This window comes from Diaporthe amygdali (genome assembly GCF_026229845.1).
Source record: "Diaporthe amygdali strain CAA958 chromosome Unknown NODE_2_length_3802984_cov_64_841326, whole genome shotgun sequence".
NCBI classification, from domain to species: Eukaryota; Fungi; Ascomycota; class Sordariomycetes; order Diaporthales; family Diaporthaceae; genus Diaporthe; species Diaporthe amygdali.
The window spans coordinates 638,381-662,940 of NW_026517022.1; the positions used below are offsets into that span (position 1 = coordinate 638,381).

General features: G+C 52.4%; 7 protein-coding genes across 7 annotated transcripts; 4 read left to right on the forward strand and 3 right to left on the reverse strand.

Annotated features, from left to right (window-relative positions):
* Positions 1 to 327: 327 nt before the first annotated feature.
* J7T55_011542 (Polyketide synthase) lies at positions 328 to 7,161 on the forward strand (the record flags this gene model as incomplete). The annotated part of the gene is made up of 6 exons (XM_053135620.1): positions 328 to 400; positions 460 to 622; positions 726 to 806; positions 878 to 3,688; positions 3,759 to 6,231; positions 6,301 to 7,161. The coding sequence occupies 6 exons, from the start codon at positions 328 to 330 to the stop codon at positions 7,159 to 7,161; spliced, it is 6,462 nt and encodes a 2,153-aa protein (XP_052999348.1).
* Positions 7,162 to 7,437: 276 nt separating this feature from the next.
* Positions 7,438 to 9,030, reverse strand: J7T55_011543 (uncharacterized protein; the record flags this gene model as incomplete). Its single annotated transcript, XM_053135631.1, has 2 exons — positions 7,438 to 8,850; positions 8,941 to 9,030. The coding sequence occupies 2 exons, from the start codon at positions 9,028 to 9,030 to the stop codon at positions 7,438 to 7,440; spliced, it is 1,503 nt and encodes a 500-aa protein (XP_052999349.1).
* Positions 9,031 to 9,849: 819 nt separating this feature from the next.
* J7T55_011544 (uncharacterized protein) lies at positions 9,850 to 11,530 on the forward strand (the record flags this gene model as incomplete). Its single annotated transcript, XM_053135643.1, has 3 exons — positions 9,850 to 9,935; positions 10,121 to 10,849; positions 10,909 to 11,530. The coding sequence occupies 3 exons, from the start codon at positions 9,850 to 9,852 to the stop codon at positions 11,528 to 11,530; spliced, it is 1,437 nt and encodes a 478-aa protein (XP_052999350.1).
* A 3,006-nt stretch (positions 11,531 to 14,536) lies between these two features.
* J7T55_011545 (exported protein) lies at positions 14,537 to 16,872 on the reverse strand (the record flags this gene model as incomplete). Its single annotated transcript, XM_053135654.1, has 2 exons — positions 14,537 to 15,589; positions 15,679 to 16,872. The coding sequence occupies 2 exons, from the start codon at positions 16,870 to 16,872 to the stop codon at positions 14,537 to 14,539; spliced, it is 2,247 nt and encodes a 748-aa protein (XP_052999351.1).
* Positions 16,873 to 17,825: 953 nt separating this feature from the next.
* J7T55_011546 (uncharacterized protein) lies at positions 17,826 to 19,257 on the forward strand (the record flags this gene model as incomplete). The annotated part of the gene is made up of 2 exons (XM_053135665.1): positions 17,826 to 18,536; positions 18,622 to 19,257. The coding sequence occupies 2 exons, from the start codon at positions 17,826 to 17,828 to the stop codon at positions 19,255 to 19,257; spliced, it is 1,347 nt and encodes a 448-aa protein (XP_052999352.1).
* Positions 19,258 to 21,125: 1,868 nt separating this feature from the next.
* Positions 21,126 to 21,568, forward strand: J7T55_011547 (stress response rci peptide; the record flags this gene model as incomplete). The annotated part of the gene is made up of 3 exons (XM_053135675.1): positions 21,126 to 21,174; positions 21,238 to 21,313; positions 21,388 to 21,568. 3 exons carry the CDS (start codon positions 21,126 to 21,128, stop codon positions 21,566 to 21,568), a joined length of 306 nt encoding a protein of 101 aa, XP_052999353.1.
* Positions 21,569 to 22,307: 739 nt separating this feature from the next.
* On the reverse strand, positions 22,308 to 23,651 carry J7T55_011548 (eukaryotic aspartyl protease; the record flags this gene model as incomplete). Its single annotated transcript, XM_053135686.1, has 1 exon — positions 22,308 to 23,651. The coding sequence occupies one exon, from the start codon at positions 23,649 to 23,651 to the stop codon at positions 22,308 to 22,310; it is 1,344 nt and encodes a 447-aa protein (XP_052999354.1).
* Between the last annotated feature and the right edge of the window lie 909 nt (positions 23,652 to 24,560).

The following is a 24,560-nucleotide window of genomic DNA, read 5'->3' on the forward strand; positions in this document are numbered from 1 at the left end:
TAAAAATACTTAATATATTAAAAAGCAAAGTAGTTTTATAATTAATTAGTAAAGTATATAGTTTTATTAGTAAAGTTTATTTAAAATTATATACTGGGTAGGCTAAATAAAAGAGCTGGGTGGGCTGTTGTGAAAAACTAAGTGAGCCACTTATGGCTGCACTTTGTCTCTAAGTTAGTTCGCGAGCCTATACAGTAATAATATTTGCTTGACTAACAAAATTTTAGTTTGACAAGGAGGCAACGCCCTGGCCATCGGAGGGTTTACGAAGGGCTTCCGTGAGCTCCTTCGGTTACGGTGGGTCCAACGGCCACGCGATTTTAGAAGATGCATACCATTACATGCGGCTACGGGGACTTCAAGGCCGTCATAATACTTCAGAGCTTCCTACACTGTCAGAGTATGCAAGTATATCTGAATATTTTGATTTATCGAACTTCGGATCGAGCTCGCCACAAGAAGCGACCTTGGCCTCACAATCTCTCGCGTCTACTCCAAGTACTGCGACGAATGGCTCAGCGTCTCCTGCTGCCATCTGCAGCTCTTCTTCCTCTCCAGCCCAATCTAGTCTTACGCCGCTCGATTCATCTTCTCAATCTCAAGCGGATGATGATACTACGAAGTCGTCATACACAGCGAAGGCGTTATTAGTGTTGTCGGCCGCGGATGAAGAAGGTCCTTCGCGAGCGTCTGACTCCCTGAGTTCGTATTTGGCTTCGGCTCAGGGCCATAAACACCAGACTCAAGATGTCCTTCATACACTGGCGGCATATCGCAGCGCTCATCCATGGCGCTCATATGCTGTCGTGAGTGACCTATCGTCAAAGGATCTTAAGGGCCTTGTACCCGCCACTCGTGCTGCTCATACATCTCCCAGTCTCATCTTCCTTTTCACCGGCCAAGGAGCTCAATATGTCCGCATGGGCCTTGAACTGATGCACTATCCAGTCTTCAGTCAAAGTCTCAAGCATTCCGGAGATTATCTCAAGAAAAGTCTGGGTTGTAAGTGGGATCTGCTCACTGAACTTGGGAAGTCAAACGAGGAGGATAGTCGAATAGCAAGTCCCGAAATCGCGCAGCCAATATGCACCGCTTTACAGGTAGCACTCTTCGACCTTCTACAGTCTTGGGGGATCTCTCCCAACAGTGTTGTAGGCCATTCGTCTGGAGAGATGGCCGCTGCATATTGTGCTGGCGCTCTGGGCCACGAAGAAGCGATAGGACTGGCTTACCTTCGCGGAATTGTTTCTGAAAAGATCTCTTCCCAGACCAGTGAATCTGCCCATGCCAGACTTGGAATGCTATCAGCAGGCATGGATGAACAATCAGCAGTCCAACTGCTGAAGGACATGGGTGTTGATGGGTCAGTGAGCGTCGGATGCGTGAACAGCCCGATCAACGTCACACTCACAGGTACAGTTGAGGCACTGGACAGTGTCTACGACAAACTCGATGAGGACGAAGTATTTGTCAGAAGGCTAGCTGTCAGCGTGGCATATCATTCTAAGCACATGGAAACAGTATCTGACGAATACTGTTCCCTCATCAAGGAGCAACTCCAGCTCCAAGCTGCCCTTGCATCCAACAAAACCAAGGTGGCGATGTTCTCCTCGGTTACCGGGGAGCGCATCGAACTCTCCGAAACCAGAGAACCCTCATATTGGGTGAGAAATCTGATAGGAACGGTGCATTTCTCAGATTCTCTCACTTCTGCCGTACAAGCCGAGAAGAGGACACACTTTTTCGTCGAGATTGGACCGCAAGCTGCACTTCGCAGGCCTGTGCAGGATACTCTCACCCCACTCCTTGGCAAAAGCGCGAGCAATAAGTGGACATATGTCAACTTACTTGACCCAAAGACCGATGACACGACGGCTGTCTTGAACTCCCTTGGCCGAGCCTGGTGTGCAGGTGTAGATGTTGACATCGCCAGCATCAACATGTCTTCTCTTGACGATGAGAAAGAACCACCAAAGATGATACCAGACTTGCCGTCGTATCCCTTCAATCACACGAAGACTTTCTGGGAGGAGTCTCGTCTATCCACCCGTTTTGCTTTTCGGAAACACAGACGGCATGGTCTTTTGGGACTTCGTACACGGGACTTCAATCCGGCCGAAGCCAGTTGGAGACACATCATTCGGTATGATGAAAACCCGTGGATTCTAGACCACACGCTGAATGGCTCCTCTATCTATCCCGGATCTGGAATGATTGTAATGGCGGTCGAAGCTCTCAGGCAGATGACCGTTGTTGAAGAGGGTATGGTGATCAAGGGCTACCGTGTGAAAGACGTCAAATTCAAACGAGCTATCAACGTAAACGACTCAGAGCGCGGAGTGGAGGCCCAATTGCATATCCGCCAACGAAGAGATGATGTCAACAATTCCCTTCAGAAGTGGTACGACTGGCGAGTCTTCACTCAGGGGAGCGGCGATGAATGGCTGGAAGCTGCATACGGTCGCATAAACGTCGAGATCGAAAACAAGACGGTCACTCCTGGCGCCCATGAACGCGATATGCGTCTATCACATGACCTGCAGAACATGTACGAGGATGTCGCCGACAGGTGCAAGTTCAAAACCTACCCAGACCAGATGTATGGCAATATGGCTTCATTGGGCCTACACTACGGCCCGTTCTTCGCACGCCTCACCGATATCCAATACTCCAAATCGGGACATGCAACCGCAACTCTGCCAATGCGGGACTACGCGGATAAGATGGCATTCGCAAATGAGGATCCTTGCGTTATACATCCTACGACTCTTGATGCGCTTTGTCACTTGCAGATGGCAGCTCTCTCGCATGGTGGCTGGAAGCCCATCCCCACAATGATGTTCACCCATTGCGCTGAGATGTGGATCAGCCACAAACTGCTCTCCCTGCCTGGGAACCCAACTGTCAGAGCAGCCTCAAGACAGACTATGAAAGGATTCAGAGAATGTGAATTCGATACCGTCGCATTCCTGAGGGACACCAATGAGCCCGCCGTCATCATCCGTGGCGAAAGAGGTACTGCAATTTCCAATCTTGACGAGGGTGCCGGCATGAGTAGTGGCGAGGCTTTTGATACGGCATGCTATAGTCTTTCATTCCGGCCAGACCTAAGACTTTTGGGGAACCAGACGACTTACGAGTTCTTGATGGGCCAAACGTTCAGGAAATTTGCTCTTCCGAACACCGATCATATCGACCGCGCAGATGCAATGGCAATCTACTACGTTGAGAATGTTCTGGACCGTCTCAAGGCCGAGACAGATGGTTCTGATTTTGGTGACTACAGAGACCATTATGTCGCGTGGATGAGACGAATGCGTGCTAAAAAGAGCGAATACACCCCGGCGTCCCGCGGACGGACCGACATCGAGGCTGGATCCCTCGTCACCCTCGACGTTGAGGAGCCCACCCAGAAGCTCATACGCAAAGTCGGCGACAATCTATTTGATATGTTAACAGGGAAAGCAAATATCCATGAGGTCATCTTCGGTGGTCATTTAGTAGATGACTACTACTCGGCGGAGATGTTCAAAATACACGCTCATCGCACAGGCTCGTATATAGACATCCTTGCACACGCGAACCCTTACCTCCGGATCTTGGAGGTCGGTGCTGGAACAGGAAGCTCGGCTGCTGGTGTGCTTCCATTTTTGACACATGATATGGGTAACGACAGAAGAATGATCCGGTGAGTCGACGTCGCCAACGGCCTTAATCCCTTGGCCCCGCTAGATCTCTGCTAACATCAGCGCCACTAGAATATCTGAGTACATGTACACCGACGTGTCAGCTGGCTTTTTTGAACATGCGCGTCAGCGATTCAGCGATTATTCCTCGATCCTGTCCTTTTCCAAGCTGGATATTGAAGCAGATCCAGTCGCACAGGGCTTCCAAGAAGGCACTTACGACGTGGTTATTGCCGGCAACGTGGTACACGCGACAAGTGACCTACACACTTCTCTCAAGACCGTAAGACGGCTGCTGAAGCCGGGCGGAAAATTCATCATGGTCGAGATCTGTAACCCACAGAGCGTGCGCGAGGGCTTGATCTTTGGCCTGCTGCCGGGCTGGTGGTTACGCACACAGCGGGGTGAGGGAGAAACAGTGGTCTATCCTGACCAAGGTCCTCTCCTTACAGAGTCTCAATGGTCCAAGGTCCTCACTGAATGTGGCTTCTCGGGTGTGGACATGCAATTCAGAGACCATGACGCATTACCTTACCACCGGTTGAGCACATTAGTAGCTACTGCCGTGGAAGACTCTACCACTCCCGTGGCCACTGTCAGCCCTTTGTCGACATACATTGTCCTTGACCCTGAATCTTCTCTTCAAACAGAACTTGCTAATTCACTTCAGTCAAGTTTACACGTGGCATCAACCATCACATTGGCTCAAGCCGAGGCGACAAATCTGGGAGACAGCATCGTGATATCCCTCCTCGAACTTGACGCAAGCATTCTCCACCACGTATCGAATTCACAAATGCAAGCCATCAAAAAGATATCTTTGAATTCGCACCGTCTGCTATGGGTCACTTCAGGTGGTGGACCAAGGGCTCAAAACCCGGAGGCGGAGCTCAGTATTGGCTTGGGAAGAACAGTTTGCTCCGAACGAGGAGACCAGGGCTTCATTGTTATCAGCCTCGACCCCGGTAGCCTCGAGGATGTGGATCATAGAGTCAAATTGATTGAGCCAGTACTTCGTCGTATCTCTTCTAAGGACCTGAACGATGACGAAGTCGAGACAGAGCTGGCTGAAATCGACGGGGTTCTTCAGATTCCTCGTGTTGCACCAAATGGGAGACTCAACGACGCGGTTGCATCAAGGATGATCAACAGACCACTGGAAAAGCAGACTTCCAATGTGGGATCCTCCACTGAGGGAACTTCGACGGAGACGAAGCCCATCCGGCTGACCATCGGCAACCCGGGTCTCCTTGATACTTTGCACTTCAAGGAGATACCTGATGCTGGGAAGCCACTACAAACGGATGAAGTCGAGATCAAAGTTATGTCATCAAGTATCAATTTCAAAGACGTCATGATCGCTCTTGGCCAGATACCTGGGACTCAGCATGGTTTTGGATACGACGGCTCGGGTGTCATCACCAAAATTGGTCCGACTTGCAAGCATGCTAAGGTCGGCGATAGGGTCATGTTCGTGGCCGTGACTGGAGCCTTTGCAACAGTTGTGAGGGTTTCTGAGCTCCAAACTCACATCATGCCCGCATCAATGTCATACACAGTAGCCGCTTCCATTCCTGTTGTGTACTGCACCGCACTCTATTCCTTGGACTACGTGGCACGGCTAGGTCCTGGTGAGACTGTGCTCATTCACGCAGGTGCGGGCGGAGTAGGCCAAGCAGCGATCCAGATTGCACAGAGACGAGGTGCAACAATATATGTGACCGCTGGCTCAGAGACAAAGCGGAATCTGCTGATGACCGAGTATGGCGTTCCAGCTTCCCACATCTTTAGCAGCCGTGATGCAACTTTTGTTGACGATATCATGCATGCTACTGGTGGACGGGGCGTCGATGTTGTCCTGAACAGTCTGGGTGGCGAGCTGCTGCAGCAAAGCTGGAAATGCATCAAAGTTTTCGGGCGCTTTGTCGAAATCGGCAAGGCAGATATTCTGCAGAATACGGGCCTCGATATGGCTCCGTTCGACCGGAATGTTACCTTTTATGCTGTGGACCTCATCGTTGTGGTCGAGAATTCCAAGGAGTTGATGAGGAAAGTCATGGCCGATGTGATGACCCTATGGGACGGCGATAAACCCGTCCATGAACCCAGACCACTTCACGTCTATCCCTCCACCAGATTTGAAGACGCAATGCGCTACCTTCAAAGTGGTAAAAACACCGGAAAGACTGTCATGGACTGGTCAGAGCCCGGAACTGTGCAATACCAACCGTGCTGGAAACCAGCCTATACTTTCAGGGCCGACGCGACTTATGTGCTCGCTGGAGGCCTCGGTGGCCTACCGAGAGCCATGGTACGCTGGATGATTTCCCGTGGAGCCAAATTCTTCCTACTTCTGTCTCGATCTGGTGTTGGAGGCCATGAAGATGCCGAAAAGTTCCTTCGGGAAGTCGAACATTTGGGCGGCACAATTTTTGCACCGGCTTGTGATATTGCCAAATGCGATGTACTCGAGAAGACCTTGAGAGGATATGAGGGCAAGTTGCCGCCGATCAAAGGATGTATTCAAGGTGCTATGGTTCTCCATGTAAGTCTGCACCTCACTTGCTCTCACAACGCTGTTGTTTCATGAATTGTGGGCTAATAAGTACTCAAGGATGAGCTCGTGGAACACATGACAGCAGACGTCTGGAACGAACCACTAGAGTCAAAGTATCATGGTTCCCGCAACCTTGTGAATCTTTTGCCACACGATATGGATTTCCTCGTGATGCTATCATCATTTGCCGGCATCATCGGTAATCGAGGCCAGTCAAACTACGCAGCTGGAAACACATACCAAGACGCTCTGGCAAGGAACCTCGTCGTACACCAGCGCCGGCGTGCAGTCAGTGTCAATCTTGGTCTGATCCTCGAGACGGGCTCCGCAAATTCCAATTACTTCTTCGTGCAGTCAACTCTGCGAGCCGGATTCAGTGGGGTCACTCAAGAGCAGTTGATGGCACTGCTGGACGTGGTCTGCGATCCCAAGTATGATTACAGTCAGCCAGAGGCTGCACAGATAGTGCATGTGGTTGATAGCCCTAAGCAGCTGTGGCAGAAAGGCCACGAGTCTGTTGTAGGCTGGATGACCAAGCCTCTGTTCAAGAACTTGCACCGAATCGGTGCCAGCTTCGCATCCTCCTCAGAGGGCAGTTCCGCAGCTGCCTCGTCGTCTACGAGTGTCGACTATCTCGCCCTGGTCAAAGCATCCAGTTCAACAGAGGAGGCGGGCGAGGTGATTTGCAAAGCTCTTATACAAAAACTCGCGAAAAGTCTCAGTGTTCCAGAGAAAGACCTGGACCCTGCACAGCCTGCTTTCAGACATGGAGTTGACTCACTTATTGCGGTGGAGGTCAGATATTGGTTCCTCAAAACCTTCGGAACTGAAGTGGCTGTTTTCAACATTTTGAAAGATTGGAGCATGACTGAATTGTGTCATTCCGTAGCTACGGGCCTTGTGAAGCATGAAGGCTGAATTGCAAATGAGGCATCTATGCCCGCTTTGAGATGAAATAGCACATTTTGATATTTGGATTGCCCCTGGGGTGGTTGCCTCGGTTTATACATTTGACGCGTACGGATAGTTTAGATATTTCTTGTTCAATGACATTCACTTCCCAGAGCGTGAGGCATTTACATCCCAGATGCATCGTATATATCAATGACGAATGGAAAGATGACCATGCGACCAAGTTTGGATTTTGAGTTGTTACTTGTAATTCTATACGCGCGTGAGATTCTGGCAGAAGCACTATCCTATATGAGCAGCCACCAAAGTTCTAAATAGCCCATTGGGGTCATACGCCATGTTTACTTGCAATAACTTCCTCTCGTTGTCTTCTCCGTAGCTATTAGCCTTTTGGAACTGGCTGGCGTAATTTTTGTACAGAAAGCCGTGTCCCAGCCCTCGTGCTGTTGCACACTCTTGCGCTCTCTTGACGAATCTGCAGTAAGTGTCCAGCACGAGTCGGTCGTCGTCTTGATTTTCCCACCTCACTGATGGGTTCGCAAGTAATAGTGGTCGTGTCTCTCCTTCAAGCCCAAGACAGTTGCCTCCAGCTTGTGTCATGTGTTTGATCATACCCATACTGATGACTTGCAATCCTACTCCTGAGAGAATACCCTTGACATGGGTGAGTGCCTTTGATTCCTCCACAAATAATTCAACAATTTCTGACAACAAATTCTCATCCAGATAGGTAGTGAATGTCCAAAAGCTTTGCCGCATTTTGTGCCCGTCTCCACTGCTGATTCCGTCGAGTTCCATGGTGAGATTACTCAACGTCCTGCTTGAACAACTGTCGCCGAGAACTTCGGGTACGTTCAATAACCCGTGGAATACTTTCGGACTGTCACTATCCGAATCTGCATCTGTATGCTGCAGTGAAACACTGCTAAAGTATCCCGTGGCTTCGGTCCACGCGAAGCCGATAATCAAGCTGGCTTTTGGGTCTTCGACAACGCCACGTTCTCCGAATGCGATCATTTGTTGGATCAACTTAGCAGATTGTGAAAGTGGATGGTACCTATTACCACCCCACATTCGTCCCTGTGGAAAGGCCTTCACATCAAACCTCGTGACCACCCCCAAGCTGTTTCCCCCTCCACGGAGAGCCCAGAACAAGTCTTGATTTGTGGTCTCGTTTGCGTTCACAATATCACCTCCAGCAGTAACAACCTCAAAGTTAACGACATTGTCACATGCCCATCCATGTAGGTTACTGTGGAAGGATATTCCACCTCCTAGAATGAGACCTCCCACGCCAACACTTGCGACACGACCTCCTACTACCGTCAACCCAATTGGCTCCAGTGTGTCGTAAACATCTAGCCATCTGCAGCCAGGCCCGATGGAGACAGTGGTTCTGTCCTCGCTGACTGAGACACGGTTCATATTTTCCAGGGACAATGTGATGCCATTGTGAATACTTGATCCTCCTGCGTATGGAGTGTGCCCGCCACTCCTGATAGCGAAAGGGCATCTGGTTTGCAGCAGGACTTTGAGGGCACTTTGGACCTCATGCGTGGATTTTGGAAGCAGAAAGCATACAGTTTGTACGGAGGCCTGTTGAGCGGACCAGTACCTGGACCTGCTGGCCGCGTATAACGGGGAGTCAGATAGGATGAGCTGGTCGGGCCCGAACGTCTGCTGAAGTATGCAGCACTATCACGATGAAGTCTCATGTTAGTCAATTTTGAATTATCTTTCATGATGCATCAAATCCGAGTCCGCGCAGTCACCAAAGAGACTTACAGTGGCTTTGACTGCCGTTGAGCCTCGTACATCACCTCCTGTAGAAGCAAGGTGTGGCTCTTCGAGTGATTCGCGGCGAGATGAATTCATACTGCAAACTCAGAAATACGATTTTATCGCAATTTGGAAAACAATCAAGAACGGCAACTTGCCCTTTTACTAAAAGAATTCCACGCGTACTGAAGATGAGCTCATTTGGTTGGCGCTCAAGCTGTCCATCATACTTAGGTATACATAAACCTAAGTAAATACACATCAGCTTTTGCCCCAGTCCGATTTCACCTGAAAACGCTGGCACAATACTCGTGCAGGCGCTCCGTAGTACCTAAAGTATGTTGATTTGCAGCAAGAGTGCTATGTTACCCCAGCCAAGACTTTTGTTCTTGAGGGTCCGACTTGACTCGTTGGTGACCGCTAGCAGAACTCAACTAAGCCAGGCTTGGGACACCCGTTTGTATGCCCTGACCGTAAATTAGCCGACTTTGTTCTGACGATTCAGTTTAACAGCCGCTGAACGACCCCTGCGACTCTGCATGTCCCGCTTAAGAAGCGGTGGGAGCGCATGGGGCTACTACAGTAGAATAAGGTTCTCACAAGTCCGGGATGCATTCGGGTCTGACTCGAGAGACTCTTTGCATCAGTCCATGCTATCTTGCTTTTTTCTTACTTGCAATGCAACTAACGAGAAGAAATCTCGAGCTTCTGCTACTGGGTACAATATCTGAGCCGGCCGTAGTACCCTGATCATGGCAGTGTATAGACATCAGTAGGACTCAATTCCTGGTTCCAGTCACAACAGGAAGACATTGGTTTGCTCCGCAAGTATAATCCGACGATGTTTTACTTGCAGAATACGTCCCTGGAGAATTATTTCCCATTTCTTACCGCGGTCTCTTGGTTGGCGTTACCATGGCTTATCTGGCGCCTAATCTCGTTCACAATTTTGCCAGCGTTGAATTCGCGTTCTCCAAAGCCACTTCCATATCTGGTGCCTTGTAAGTCTTCGGCGTAGAAGAATTCGAAAATCCCGGCTCCAGAGTGTCTGTTAATAAATCATTGTATTCTAGTCATCGGTCATGCAAAAGGTCTGATGACAGATTCGGGAAAACTCTTGTCGTTTGCAGCGTGAGTGTCAAACAAACCTGCTGAAACTCAAAGTTCGCGCTAAAATACATGGAAGGAGATATTTTGGGGCGAATCGCGACATCTTCAGTCTGACTGTAATGGGTGAAGAACTTTATGTTGCAACGTCAGCAGTAGACGTCACAGCAATCTACAAAGAGACTGAGCGGCTTGATTTTGACCCCATCATTCGAGCTCTACTCACTGAATATGGCCTGGCTTCCGGTACATTGGACAAATTATTCGATCCAGATCTTAATGGTAAGAGGAGCTGGATGTCTGGCCAACATGATATCTTCAGGTCTCAGATGCACCCTGGTTCTGACCACGGCGACTTGCTGGAGTCCCTATTCTTGGGAGGGATAGATCAGTCCTTGAACTGGGACCGCCTGTCCGGGCCCATGGTGTTGTCTGAAGATGGGGACCATTCCAAGTCCATCTCACTTTGGAAATGGTGCGGTTTTGTTTCGGTTCAGGCAGCTACGCGGGCTTTCTTCGGCGAGGGTTTCCTGCGCGTCGTTCCTGATTTCGTGGAGAAGTATATACAGCTTGAGGATGATTATTGGCACACCAAATCAGGCTCTAAGTTTTCTCAGTCCGCCGCCAAGATCGCGTTTCAGAAAGCCCAACAACATTCCTGGGATGCTTTCAAGACTTGGCTGTCTCTGCCTCAAAAGGAGCGACAGGATGCATCATGGATGGTTCGGAGGATCGAGCAAGATTTCGAGAAGCTCGGGATCGATGATAAAACCCAGCTCAGCGCGCTTTTCTTCGCACACTCTGTAGTGTAAGTCCGGTATCCATCCCAAGCTATGCTGTCTCTGAGAAACTGAAAAAAATGCGAAGCATCAACGGTAATGCCTACCAGAGCTGCTTTTGGCTGCTCTGTCATCTCTTACACGACCCTTCACTTCGTCAATCAATTGAGTCTGAGATATTGCCAGCATTTGACCGTCAATCCTCAAGGGTGGACATGGTCCATCTCCTCGACACTGAGAAATGCCCGTTACTCAACTCGCTCTACGAGGAAGTCCTTCGGACAACCAATGACCCAATGGGCATCCGCGTCGTTACGAAGGAAGTCACAATAGGCGGGAGGGTGCTCAAACCGGGCCGCAAGCTGCTAATGCCTTACAAACAGATGCACTACAACGCTGAAGTCTTTGGCCCGAATGTGGCTGAATTCGACCCTCATCGATTTATGGGGGAAAAGGGAGCACTGTCTAAGAGCAACTGGTTCCGTCCGTTTGGAGGAGCCAATGGGCATTGTCCAGGCCGTTTTTTAGCCAGACGAGAGGTCTACTTGTTCACGGCATTGCTTCTCTTCAGGTTCGAAGTAAAGGCTGTTGGACTCGAGGGCAAACCGCCCAAGTTTCCGGTCATGGACACTACGACACAGACGGGAGGTATCTTGAGGCCATTTCAATCGGAAGATGTCAAGCTGGAAGTACGACCTGCGAAGGTGTGACATTGCCTGAGACGAAGTCTCAAATTGATACAAAAAGAATACATAGGCAAGGCATTTCAATTGCTGGGCCAAGCACGCAGTGGCTTCGTTCAATGCTCAAGTGCAGATGCAAGAAATAATTAACGTGACCGTCCCACTCTACAACTTCCCAAGATGCAGCTATCCCGATGAGTTTCTCTGCTATCACAGGTGGAGTGCTCCTGAACAGCCAATCTCTGTGCCACTGAGTCTTGCAAGAGGTCAGCGGGATATCATACTTGAATCTCTTCCACCTTTTTTTACGTGCGTTATCGTGAACGAAGCCAACCCGCGTAGCACAGGGGGTGGCTGGTGGGGGTTAGGGGAGCGCTGTCAGCCACGGGACGTGGACTACGTGGCTGATGGTTCGATTGGTGAGACTTGTCCGACTTCTGCGACAAGCCAAGTCTGGCCGCTCTCCTCCACCCCGGGCCCCTCAAGTGGAGCAGGGCGTGGACGGCCTCGCTGAAGACACTGGCCAGCCAAACCAAACCACCACAGACAGAGGGTCTCTCTCTCTCTCTCTACAAAACCTCAATTGAGCAAGTCGCCGACGCCTTAGGTAGGACGATGACGGTAAGGTCTCTTCTTCATCTCAATTATTGACTCCTATTCTTCACACCGCGCACCTGGCTCTCCCGCGCACAGCCGCCGGTCCCGAGGGTCTCATAGGCTGGTGGTTTGGTTTCCCCCCAATGTCTGAAACCACCTCTAACCGACCAGCCCCTGGGCGAATCCGCGACCAGTCTTGTCACAGGATGGCGTCGTCGAACCATCTCGCACTTCTCCTCCACGCTGCTTCTCTCTCTACTTTTTACCTTTGACATTGCATTCCTTACTTTCTTGGCACCGCCTCCATTCACTTCTGTCAATTAATCTTGTTGCTGTGCAATCGGTCATTTTCTTCTTACTGTCCTTCCATTAACGAAGACAACGACGAGGACGAACACTTTAATCAGCTGGTCTGCCCACGCTCTCTCACTCACCCTACGCGCCTCATATAATACGAACGAAACATGAAGGTTGCAGCGCTCCTCCTCGCGCTGTGCGCCTCTATCGCTAGCGCTGCTGTCGTCAAAACGCCCGTGTTCGACAACCAAATTGTCCCTAAACAGGGCGATGACTGTGCTTTGGGCGTGACCACTCCCCAGGGCTGCGCGTAAGGATCTTCTCATTTATCTTTGGCTGCTTCGTTGGTGGATGATGGCTGGGCACGACAATATTCAACTCGGAATCGAAAGAGTGTCACGGACGGCACCATGAAGCATGGGACATGAAGGCCACCGGGCAGTGAGGCGACTCGTATGCTAACGTTTTCTCATGATAGACCCCGTCGTGGAGGTGCGCCTCGGAACACGGCATAGACGACAGATCTGATCAATGCGGGCGTCTGGATTAGCAAGTTGAACCGATGCATCTGAGCATTTGGATCACCTGATGCTCCCGGCTTGGAAATAATGGTCAGACCAGAGGGATGCATCGGAGAAGGCGTCGACTCATAATGAGTAATATGGACAGGTGCTTGGAGACCGGCCGAACACGCACGCATCTACAGAGTCCGGTCTCTGTCACCAAGAAACCAGCACGAAGTCGGCCTCATCGCGATGTGGCCTCGATTCAATCGACAGCCTTTCATTCTTCTGCGGACATAACTTCAGAAAGTCTCCTTGGTCGTTGGGGATACTGACGATTGTTGGACGGCACCACAACTCATGTGTTAAATAGAGAGCGTTCAAGTACTTGGTTTCTTGTGATTTATACAACCAAGGTTGCCTTTTGGAATCGTTTACTGGGACGTGATCAACTAAATCAAGTGACCAATATATCGACATGCCCAATTGGTTCTCGTGATTTCATGACTTCGTCTGTCCTGCAGCGATGGTCACTCCACTGCCTCTATAAGACGTCCTGACGGTGCGTGCCAGAAGCAAGTGCCGCAGCACTAACTACACCACCATGGCAACATCGACTACGGCCTGCTATCACGGCCTGCACAAATGCAACAGGAAAGAAACAGCCTTCACAGTACAGAACAGACCCTGACCTGATCAGGGAACACTGTCATCCTTGCGGGTCTGCACTCTGCTCCGCCTCATCATAATTCTGACTTCTGTACAATGTTGCAGGCGTTGGGTGCTCAAGCAAACCCATGCCACAATGCGGGCTTCAAATGAGAATTAAAGGCATGGATATAAGAGGCCGCCCGGCTTCCTCCCGCCAATCAGCAGTAACACGCTGCGCCTGATTCTTATATCACCATATTGAGTGACCGGTGCACGAAAGGAATAAAGCCATAATTGCAATTTCAGCCACTTCACGGATCCCATTCCCTCGAGTCCACTTTCTTGCTCGAGCAGCCACCCTGCAACAATAGTAGCCAGTCACATCCCCTTTACCACGGGCCTGCCGTCAGACGGGTACCACTATGCGGCTTATCACCGTCAAGGGTTCGGGACTAGAGTGAATCCCTCGAACACACAGCCAACCAGACCCAATCCAGAGGGTGCAGCCCCTTTATTGTCGGCCGAACTTACGAGACCAAGGTCCGATCTGACGGTATCACGGAGCCTAGCACCGGGGTATGCGATGGCCCTTGCAGTGTGCCAACCCAACTGGAATGACTTCCATTCCGGTTTAAGAAAAAAAAAGACAACTGCAAACGGACGTGTCTACGACTGTTATACGATTTCACGGTGTGAATGAACTAGGCGATCTAAATTAAGCTGGAAGAGCTGGCCATCCAGGCTTCGGCCGACCCCGGATCCGAAGCCGGGCTCGATCCCGACGTCTTGCTACATCGTTGAACCCAGACGTGAACATGCCAGGAGACGGAACTATGCACTGGTCAGTAAAAAAAAAACCCTGAAACTTGCTTCCATGTGAAAGGTTATTTTTGATAATTGTAGGCTTGTTTTGAATTCGCTATCTCTAAGAAAGTTACGTGCAACAAGCACACTTCACCCCAAGTTGTCCCAAAGTCACCGAATCTTACCCCTGAGTCCTCAGAACCTTGACCACGTCGCCATCATCTGCGGCCGCCAACGACACCGTCGGCAACTCGCTCATGTGCACCTTAGCCTTGCCATACGGAATCAGGGTATAGTCCCCGACCGTGCCATCGATGCACTTCCTGGATTGTGCGCCCGGGGCGGGAACCACATCGGGCGTCGAGTTCTGGAACAGGCCCCACTCGATCTGGCACCCCCTCGCGGTGATGATGCCGCCCTGGCCCTCCGCGTAGCTGCCAAACCCGACCGTGGCCGCGTCGGCCGGCGGCGTGTACGACAGCGTGCTGGTGTCGATAGCGACGTTCCACGGCTTCGCGTTGCTGATGTACCAATCCCGCGACTGCGGGAAGGGGATCCAGTCCATGCCCGGGCCCGCGGGCACGCGGTAGTCGTGTGGCAGGGAGCTGTGCTCGATGGAGCCGAGGTCAAGGGCGTACAGGAGGTTGCCGACGTAGACCGAGACCGCGCCGTTCCCGCGCGGCTCGGTGCGCACGCCGGCGGCGAGGGTGTAAGTCACGGTCGAGCGCCCGGCGGGCAGGTCCACGCGGTGGAGCCTAGAGACTGGGTCGGGCGCCGGGGTGGAAGACGTCGTGCTGCTGTCGGCTTCTACGACGATCTCGGTAGTCTGCGTGTCGGCCCATGCCGGTACGCGTAGGTACAGCGGGAACGGGTCCGAGGACTGGATGGTGTAGACCGACGAGTTGGTGAACGGGTAGCCCGTGTCGACACTTATGTCTACGCTGATGCCATTGGACGGCAGAGTTGTGGAGACTGAGGACGGAGATAGGAGCGCATGTGCGATACCACTGCCGTTCACAAGGACCCAGCTGTTGGAGAGGAACTTTGGCCAACCCTGTGGGTGGTTGACTGTGCAACATGGGTAGATGGGCTCAAGTCCAAACCGTGTTGCGACATTGGTGGAAGAAGTGGTGAATACGGGCGGACCGATCGGGTTATTGAGGTCGGCGGTGTTGTTAGTCCACGGCTGGTTGGGCTGCGCCATGTACTGGTGGCCCCAGCCATCCGGGTGCATCTGTGATCATGTTAGCACGTTGATTCTCGATCATGAGCGACGTTCATGTCTGAGCTCGTCAAAGACAATATAGCTGGGCAAAGACAAACCATGACGGGGAGGGCATTGAGTGAGACGAGCTCCGCCCGGTCGGCGTAATAGGAGGACCCCAGGGCCTGGTAGAGATAAGCCAGCGAGTAGCCCGTCTCTACAGCCGTACAGAGCTCACTTCCCGAGTATGGGGCGAGATCACGCTGGACTTCATCGGCCAAGATGCTTCCCGACGGTGAGCCGTGGTACGTAAAGGTCCAATTGACGCCGTCGTAGGCCGTCTCGACCAGCGAGTCGTTCTTGTTGAAGCGCCGCACCACTGCGGCCTGCTTCAGCCCCTGGCCTACGTTGACACCGTGGAGGTACGGAAACATGGGGTTTCCAGGAGTCGGGTCTGTAACGACCTTAAGGTACGTCCCTGGAGTGAAGTAGGCGTCCCACTTGAAGGTTGTCTGGTTGTAGAACATCTCCATGTTCTCCCACAGAAGGTCGTCTTGAGCCTTGTTTGGATGTTTCTCGAGAAGCCACTGGATCGTAATCATCATGTCGTGCACACGGACTTGGCCCCATCTGCAGTCGACGGCCGATGCGCAGTTGACGAATCCTTGGCTGTCATTACGGAGCATAGAATTCGTCAACAACATGAAGCTGCGCAACCCTGAGACGACCTTGTCCTGGTAGTCAAGCGGGTTGACCTCAGCCAGACTGATTAGCCCGAGGAACAGGGGCATTCGGGCCCAGAAGTTCCTGTCTTCCATCGACTCCGGGCCGATCCAACCGTCTGTGGATTGCAAACTGAGCACGGTATCTGCGACGACGTGCACTTGGCCCTTCAGGCGCTCATCCTCCAGTGCATATGCCAGCGGCACAAGGCCGTTGAACCAGTATGGTAAGGCCTCGTTCAGGTTGCTATACTCTGTTCCTTGGCCCTCGGGATCGAGCCACGACGACTCATTGACAAACACGTAGAAGTCATGCTGGTGGCCGGCCAGGCCGCTGGCGAGCGTCTCCATCTCCGCCAGAAGCCACCCGCCCGGCTTGATGGAGCCCAACGGCAACGGTTCCAGTGCCCATGGCAGGAGCTCTATTTCCTCGCAGCCCAGTTTAGTGACGGTCAATATTAAGGTGGGTTTGTTGGGGACGTACTTGCCTTGGGATGCAGCGGCCAAGGAGGGTAAGACAGCCAAAGGCAGTGCGAGAAGCATGGTCAGCGCCTGTGTAGAGGCGACAGCGAGGTTCTCAAGAGCTCTCATCTTCGCCTTGTTTTACTTTCTGTGGGGTCTTGTTCCAGTTTCGCACAAGTCAACACAGAGGACCAGACACGGAGGTTTTGTAGGCAGGTATCGTGGTCAATGGCAGGAAGGAAATTTAGAAGCCAAGCTTCACCCAGTCACCACCTCACCCCCAGTTCCCCAACTCACTGCTACCCTGTGACGCCAGGAACTCCCGTGATGCCCTGGACAGACGTTCAATCCCCAGATATTCCATCAATTTGGGACAAACGGACGAGTGCGTCTGAAACATCTAATATGGAGGGTTTATGTAATCCACAGTGTGGGGACTTGTGTGTAGTGGCACAAGGCTCAAATCGCGTCCAGCTGCAACAGTCGGGTGTCACTGGCACACGCCCACGAGAGGAGGCAAAAATTAGGAAGGTGTTTGTCTGGGGGTGTGGCACCCGGTACGGTTATCCGAGGCAGACTAGTCTGAAAATGATCCTCGACCGGTCAGCCCGAGTTGCTTTTTAGGCATGGCTTGTTTGTTTGCCAAGTGCCTAATCTGCTGCCTATCTGCTCTGTCACATTAAAATCTCACCTACACGAGATGTCTATACCAAGCCCTGCAAGCGAATAATAAATGCGAGCTCGTAGAACATGACCTATCCGGGCAAGCGGGCCCTGCGGGTCTTTGGAAGCGAACGCCATCGGGCCATGTCGCCGTCTGGCTTACTGTTCCTACAGATATAGCCGCCCTACCACTGCTGCCTGTCCTTCTGATCTCCTGCTTTCCCTTTGCCTGGCTGTCTTAAGATCACTGGGAGGCACATTTCAGTGTCCGCGGTCATAAGATGACTTGAAGCCTGGCCGCTGTTGTCGTCGTCGAGGTCATCCGACGCACTCATACTTCCGCGCTTCAAGGCGCCAATTCTCCATTCGATATCTAGTCTACCTTGCCGCATGCGCATGCTGCGAGCCGGATCCGAATCATGAGTGTCGGATACAAGAGGTGGCCATCTGCTGGGGAACGAAGTGCTGCAGTTCTCAACATCGCACGTCGCCCACAGACGCTCGTGATCCTCCTTGTGTCATTCATCCTCGTCCTTGTCACTCTTGGAACTGTCTACCTGACCGATATTGAGATCCTCTCGCCATCCACGTGGACCCTGAACTCGCAGCCAGACCCTACTAGGCTTCGCCCCCCAATACAACTTGAGGACGGCTACGGAAAAATTTACGATGACCTGCCCGGGTTTGACATAGAAACGCCAGTCAAGGTCATCGGCTTGGTTTTCTTCGGCCGCCGCGAGCTCGTGGAAGTGCTCGACTGCTATCTTCAGCGCAACCTGAAGGCCAACGGCGGTCTGCTGGACGAGATCATTTTCGTCGTACACACCGACATCCAGGAAGACCTAGACTATCTCGAGACACTGGTGCCCAGGCGGCCAGAGTATAGCAAGTACGAGGTCCAGGGCACATACAGATGGCTGGCGGGCAGCTGGGAGCCAGTGACCGATCCCGATGCAATCTATGTCAAGATAGACGACGACGTCGTGTACTTCAGCGATAATGCCATCTCCAGCGTTGTCAAAAGACTCACGGACAACCCTCACTTCTTCGCCGTGTCTGCAAATGTGGTCAACAACCCGGCGTTGAGCTGGGTCCATTCGCATATGGGCGTCTACTACCCTTACTGGCCGGTAGGATTGAACCACTGCTTCTATGTCTTGTCCATTAGTGGAGTCGTACTCAGCAAGAAACGCAAAGACTGACTGCTGAAACCAGGAAATGAAAAAGCCTAGAAAGAGTCCTCCCGCCTCCTCCTGGCGCGCCTCAGAGCTGCCTCCTTACAAAGGTCCTGAGTCTGGCCCCAAGGACTTCGCCATCGACGGGTCAACACCGGCTCCCTACAAGAACCACCGCTGGCTGCCCGTCCCACTCCTACAGGGCGAGTCTACCTACGACATCTCCGCCTACCCGGTGTCGACGGCAACCTACGACGCGCACGGCCCCTCGCTGGGCAACTGGGCGCTGGCGGCGCAGGTCCACTACTCGTTCCTGCAACACCTCGAGCAGAATGACACACATCGCTATAAATTCGACATGTGGGACTATGCTTACGACCGCCTCTCTATCAACTTTATCGCTATTCGGGGTCGCGATGTCATGGATTGCTTCCCGTTTCCCCAGCACGACGACGAGGACTACCTCACCGTCAAGCGGCCCAAGGAGCTAAACCGAAGAGTCGTCATGGACGGTACTGGAATCGCTGTCCACTATGCGTTTGGTCCGCAATACAAGGCGCATGATCGCCATGGGCTGGCAGATACAGATCTGTTGCTACGGTATAAGGCGTATGCGCAGGAGATGGTTTGCGACAAACCTAGAGAGGGGTTCGTGACTGCGCCGGAGGAAGAATAAGATGCTGTGGCTGCCTATCTGGTGTGATAAAATGTACACACCTGACATCCAGTACCAAGCTGACATTTCATTATACTACTATATGTACATGTATGAGAAGAAAGACAGATACGCACTTGATGATATCACGGTTGATACTTATATAATAAAATTAAATACGTTTAGAAATTAAGTAATGCTAATTCCCTTCGGGAGACCGAAAAAGCAAAAAAGCACTGATTCAAAATTTGAGACAGAGGCACTGATGAAGAGAATAAGTAAAACTCCTGACATCATCCAGTGCTTCGAACGTGTGAGAGAAGGGAGCAAAGATGAAAAGAAATCATAAATTATCAAAACCAGGGCATACTGATCGTGTGAAGTCGAAAAAAGCAGGGCTACGAGTCCAACATATACAGCAGAATGTTATAGGCAGGGACCAGGTATACCACTCGGCCCGGGGACGTTGCATTCTGCTGCCTCGATCTGGTGCACGCCTCTGCCCTATGGAGAAGATGACGACATGGCTTTCATTTATGTGCAGGAGATAAATAAAGAGTCAGAATCGATCCCGTTTGCCTAGAACCAGTGAAGAGAGCGGCTGATCGGAGATTCACTCTCCATGGCGTCCTCGCGATTCATCCGCTTGAAGGTGAAGACGACCGGCTCTCGATGGCAACCATGACCAAGTCCATGAAACGCATGCAGTCACGGGCAATGCCATCAATAATAATCTTACTGAAAGGCCTCTCTGCTGGCCAAAGATCGTTACCCGACCAGCGAGCGAGCCATAACGATGAATAGAGACACATAGCTTAGGAGTCTAGGGAGTGATGGACGCAGGATATACAGCGACCTAATTCCGGGAATAAGCAAAGCGGCTGTGGTGACTTCCCTGGCTTCAGCGCACTCGATCCTCCATCTTTCACGGTCATCTCCCCAGAAATGGGCACCATAGATCGATATACTTTACCCGTGAGGACCATGATCCGATATGCAACTCCATGCACACGTTCACGGAGCGGACCAAGTTATCCGCGGAAATGAGATATCAAGCGGGCAACGAGTCTCGGGTTGACCTTGTCGCGCATCTAACATCGCTGTCCTCTTGCAAGCTGAGCTGTTGTAGGAGACTCGTGATACTTGTGCCGGAATATGGAGTATAACAGCTTCTCTGGTTTCAGAAAAGACTAGTATTCCGACATTTGGGACACTTCCTAGTGGATGTGATAGATATCTCGCCTCGGTTCCTGCCTCCGTATTGGGCTGGTGGTCAGGAGTCATTGGCCCGCCTAGGGAGTGGAATTTGTTAGAGCCGGGAGTGAACCAAGAAAGAGTGTAGCCATCCTTCGTCGAACTTTCGAGGATCCGGGGGGTTTGCTCAGGTGAGAAAAATCACGATGCTGCGAATCGAAAGGGCAAGAAATGCTTGATGGGCTGTGCAGTGCAGAAACAGCAGAGGCACATGTCTGCCAAGATGTCAACCCACTGCCAAGGCCTGGCCCGCAGCGACAGCTTGCACAGGGATCCAGCAGGAATGATACCCATCCAGGCGTTGACCGGGGTTAGGCCTCTGACGTAGGGACTAGTGCAACGCTGTAGCTTGATTTCACAGCTACTGGACCGCAGCGATTCGCCAGCAGGCTGCCTCGAGAGGGGCGTCTAGGCTTGGTCACTCGGCTGCGCCTCCAAGGCGGCTTGTAGACTTGCAAACTACAAATATCACCCAACGCTCTGTTTCCGGGTCGACCTGCATTTGCCAAGATCAGCCTTGAATTGAATCTCTGAACGGACAGACCACCATCAAGCCTAAACCCAATCTCAAGATCAAGTTCAAGATCAGCACACTCAGCTACACGAAACAATCAACCAAACAACCCATCGCAAACATGGCCGGCACCGCTAGCATCATCCTCCTTATCCTCATCACCCTCTTCTGTAAGCGCCCCTCTCGTGCCTCCAACAAGCTCCCAAAGGAAGCTTTGCTAACACACAATCCAGTCCCACCGGTGGGCGTCGCGCTCGTCGCCGGCTGCGGAGCCGATGTTCTGATCAACATCTGCCTCACACTGCTCGGGTATGCTCACCCCATCTCCCCTCCACTCAAATCTCAATCCTCTCGCAACCCGCAGCTAACCCAACCAACACCAGATACATCCCGGGCCACATCCACGCCTTCTACATCCTCTACGTCTACTACAGTCGCGCGGACCGTCCGACCCCAGAGCGCGCCCCAGGCATCTACTCGGATCGCGTGCAGACCGGCGGCCACGGCTACCCGCAGGGCGGCTACGGCACCATCAACAACCCTCCCCCACCCCAGGGCGCTTAGAAAGTCTCGGCCAGCATCTGCTCGGGCTGCCTGCGCGGCCGCATCTACATGCAGCCGCCGGCGGTGGACGACGGGCACCATTGGGTGTGGCGCCACATCCAGTGGACTCTGCAGCAGGAGGTCAATGGCGGCACCATAAGGTGTGCGTACACCCCGCGGCCGGGCATCGTTGCCGATTGGTGTTGTCACGGGTGCAGGCGGCGTCAGCAGGGCGGCGATGGTGTTGTCGGGGTTGTGCAGAATGGGCAGGCGGCGTGAAGGGGACTGTGGATTGTTTTGATGGTGTTTGTACGAATGGATGATGAGCCACTTGTTTATGAATGATACCTTGCGTTGAAAGATTGCGCTTATTTGATTCTTCTCCGTCCTGGTACGAACAATAATTCTACATAATCTTGTTGATAAGCTTCCGCGACCCATTCCCAGGCTGTCTAGCCAGGCTCATCCAGTGCTTGTGGCCGTTAGTGATTGCTTGATGTGCATGTGGAATGTCTTGGTGTCTCACTAGGCGGGCACTTCACAGGACACAACGACTTGGGACCAATTCTGTTCAAAGCGCTGTTTATCCAGCGTGGATATCGCTAGTTCTATACCTATCTACTAGTAGAACCGTTTTACACTATGCAAAACTATTAACCTCCAGTGTGTATGCGATCGTTTTCTCGTGAGACTTTGCAAAGATTTATGCCAAACCGACCGACCGCGAGGTATTATTAATCAAAAAACGCTAAGAATGAGCCTAGAAAAGCACCATCAGGGCAGCAATGCCCGCCACGAACCCAACAATAGACGTCGCCGCCGCCGGCCTGTTCAGCTCTCCGGTGGATTTGGACGAGCTCGATGAGGAGGAGGAGCTGCACTCGCCAGTGAATTTTGAGGCGCCGTCGCTGCCTGTGGGGATAGCCTGCTCGTTGGTGCCGCACTCGACGTACTGTGCCAGGGAGATCTTCATGTTCGTCTGGTCAAAAACGGCGTAGGCGGACCGGAGGAAGGTGTCGCCGAGGAGGGCCGTAATTCCCGAGTTGGACTCGACGGCCTGCACACCGAGGATGCACGTGTTCGAACCGGCGCTCAGGATGAACTGGCTGAAGGGCACGCTGATGGTGACGCCATCAAACGCAAAGTCCAGCGAGCCGTCTGTGTTCTGGAGGTCGCAGTCCACGACCAGCAGGCCTGACGAGTCCTGCTGCGCGTTGAAGTCCTGGGCCATGTCACTGACGATGGCGGTTGGCAGCAGACACAGGCTGGAGCCCGTGTCCAAGACGACGCTCAGGTCGCTGTTCGAGTACTTGTTGGAGGTGCTGCCGCTCTTGAAGGTCAGGCTGTTCATCTGCGTGGAATACCGCTGGATGTCTCCGCTCGCCGGGCTCTGAATGGTGCTCGTGGCGAGGGACCCCGAGAACTTCTTCGTGTCGACGCCACCAAAGATGATGTTTCCGCCTGCGGTATCGCTCGTGCCCAGCGCCACGGAAAATGCCTTGGTGTTTGTCACACCCTGCGAGGCCAACTGGTCGACAAAGTTGGAGTAGTTGAGGTTCACGCCCTGGCCAAAGCCGAGGCCCAGAATGCCCTCGTTCAGGTCCTGTGACTCGGTCGCCACGCCAAACTGCACCTCCGTCATGTTCTTGCTTGCGCCTGGAATTCCGATGCTGTCGACCACATATTGTATGTTGACAGCACCTGAGCCGTAAACAATCTGCGAGGTCTCCTGTGTGACGTTGGATGTTGTTGAGGAGCTGGGGGTATATTTTCCATCTGATGTGCATTCTTCTTGCTGCTGTTGGGTGAAGTCCCGGTCGTTGCAGTTGGGGTTCACGAACAGCTCATCAGACCCCGTGTCGATGGCGATCTTGACTGCTTGAGCATTGGAGCCAAAGGTGAGCTCGATCAGGTAGCTCGTGTCCTGCTCGTTGATCAGGGATACCGTGGCATCGCGGGCTGAGAGTGTCTTCGATGCTCGTTTTATGGGGAAGGAGACGAAGCCGGGAGATGTGTTGGAGTCGACGTCACGAGTCGGAGTTTGAGATGCGGCGGCAACGGCTGGGAGGGCCAAAGCCAGTAGAGTCGGTAATCGAGGTGCCATTGCTGGTGCGAATTGAGACTGGCTGATGGTGTCCCAAAATTCAACTAGACAAGCAAGATGTGTGTTCCGGCTGAGATTGTTGTAGAAGTCGTGAGAAGAACCGGAAAGTTAAGTAGGAGAGGAAAGCCAACCCGTAGCAAGCCTAGATTGTCAATAGTGACCAAGAGGCAATGTGGCAAGCGGCAGCAGTTTGTTTTTCGAGGAGCCAAAGTACCACAAGCAAAGCCACACACAGCAGGCAGTGATGGACGGGACTGTCTGACTGTATGTAGGCTGTGGGTGGACAAGTGAGCGGTTTTGTTTGAGGCTGAGCAGGCGCGAGGGATCTGGAAGAGTTCAGACGTTGCAGGTCTGGACTCCGGGTGCTGGGTGGCGCCGATGATGCGTTGCCTGCAGCAGGCAGGCTTGTGCAGGGAACCAGGCACTGACACAGTGACACCATCCCTCGACTTTCCAACTTGTCCGACGCCAGCGACGAATGAGACGGTGTTTCCTCACGATGCTAGTGGGGTGGCGTGTGGAGAGGCAACCCAGAGCATGTCAAAGCCAATCCACTTTCGCCAGCCGCGTGTCCCAGGCTTCCGGTACCCGACGCCTTTGCTCGTCATGCAACAGCCAGACAAATGCAAATCGCTGCGCTGATGATGTTTTGAGCTGCCTCGACTTCGGCTGTTACCGAAATGCTAGAATAGGGGCTCGACACCCTCCTCATTTGTCCATACAGAGAGTAGGCCGACGCCCAGCGATATCATCCAAAGATCAGGAGGATCTTCGTCCTCATCAAAGGCATCCCATCTTCGCTGCAGAATATCCACAAATTTGAGGTCATGGCAGCCTGGGCAGTGCAGCGCACCAAAGCTTTGCCCCATTTAAGCTTCATTAAGCTCCGCCAAGCTTTCTCGGCTCGGG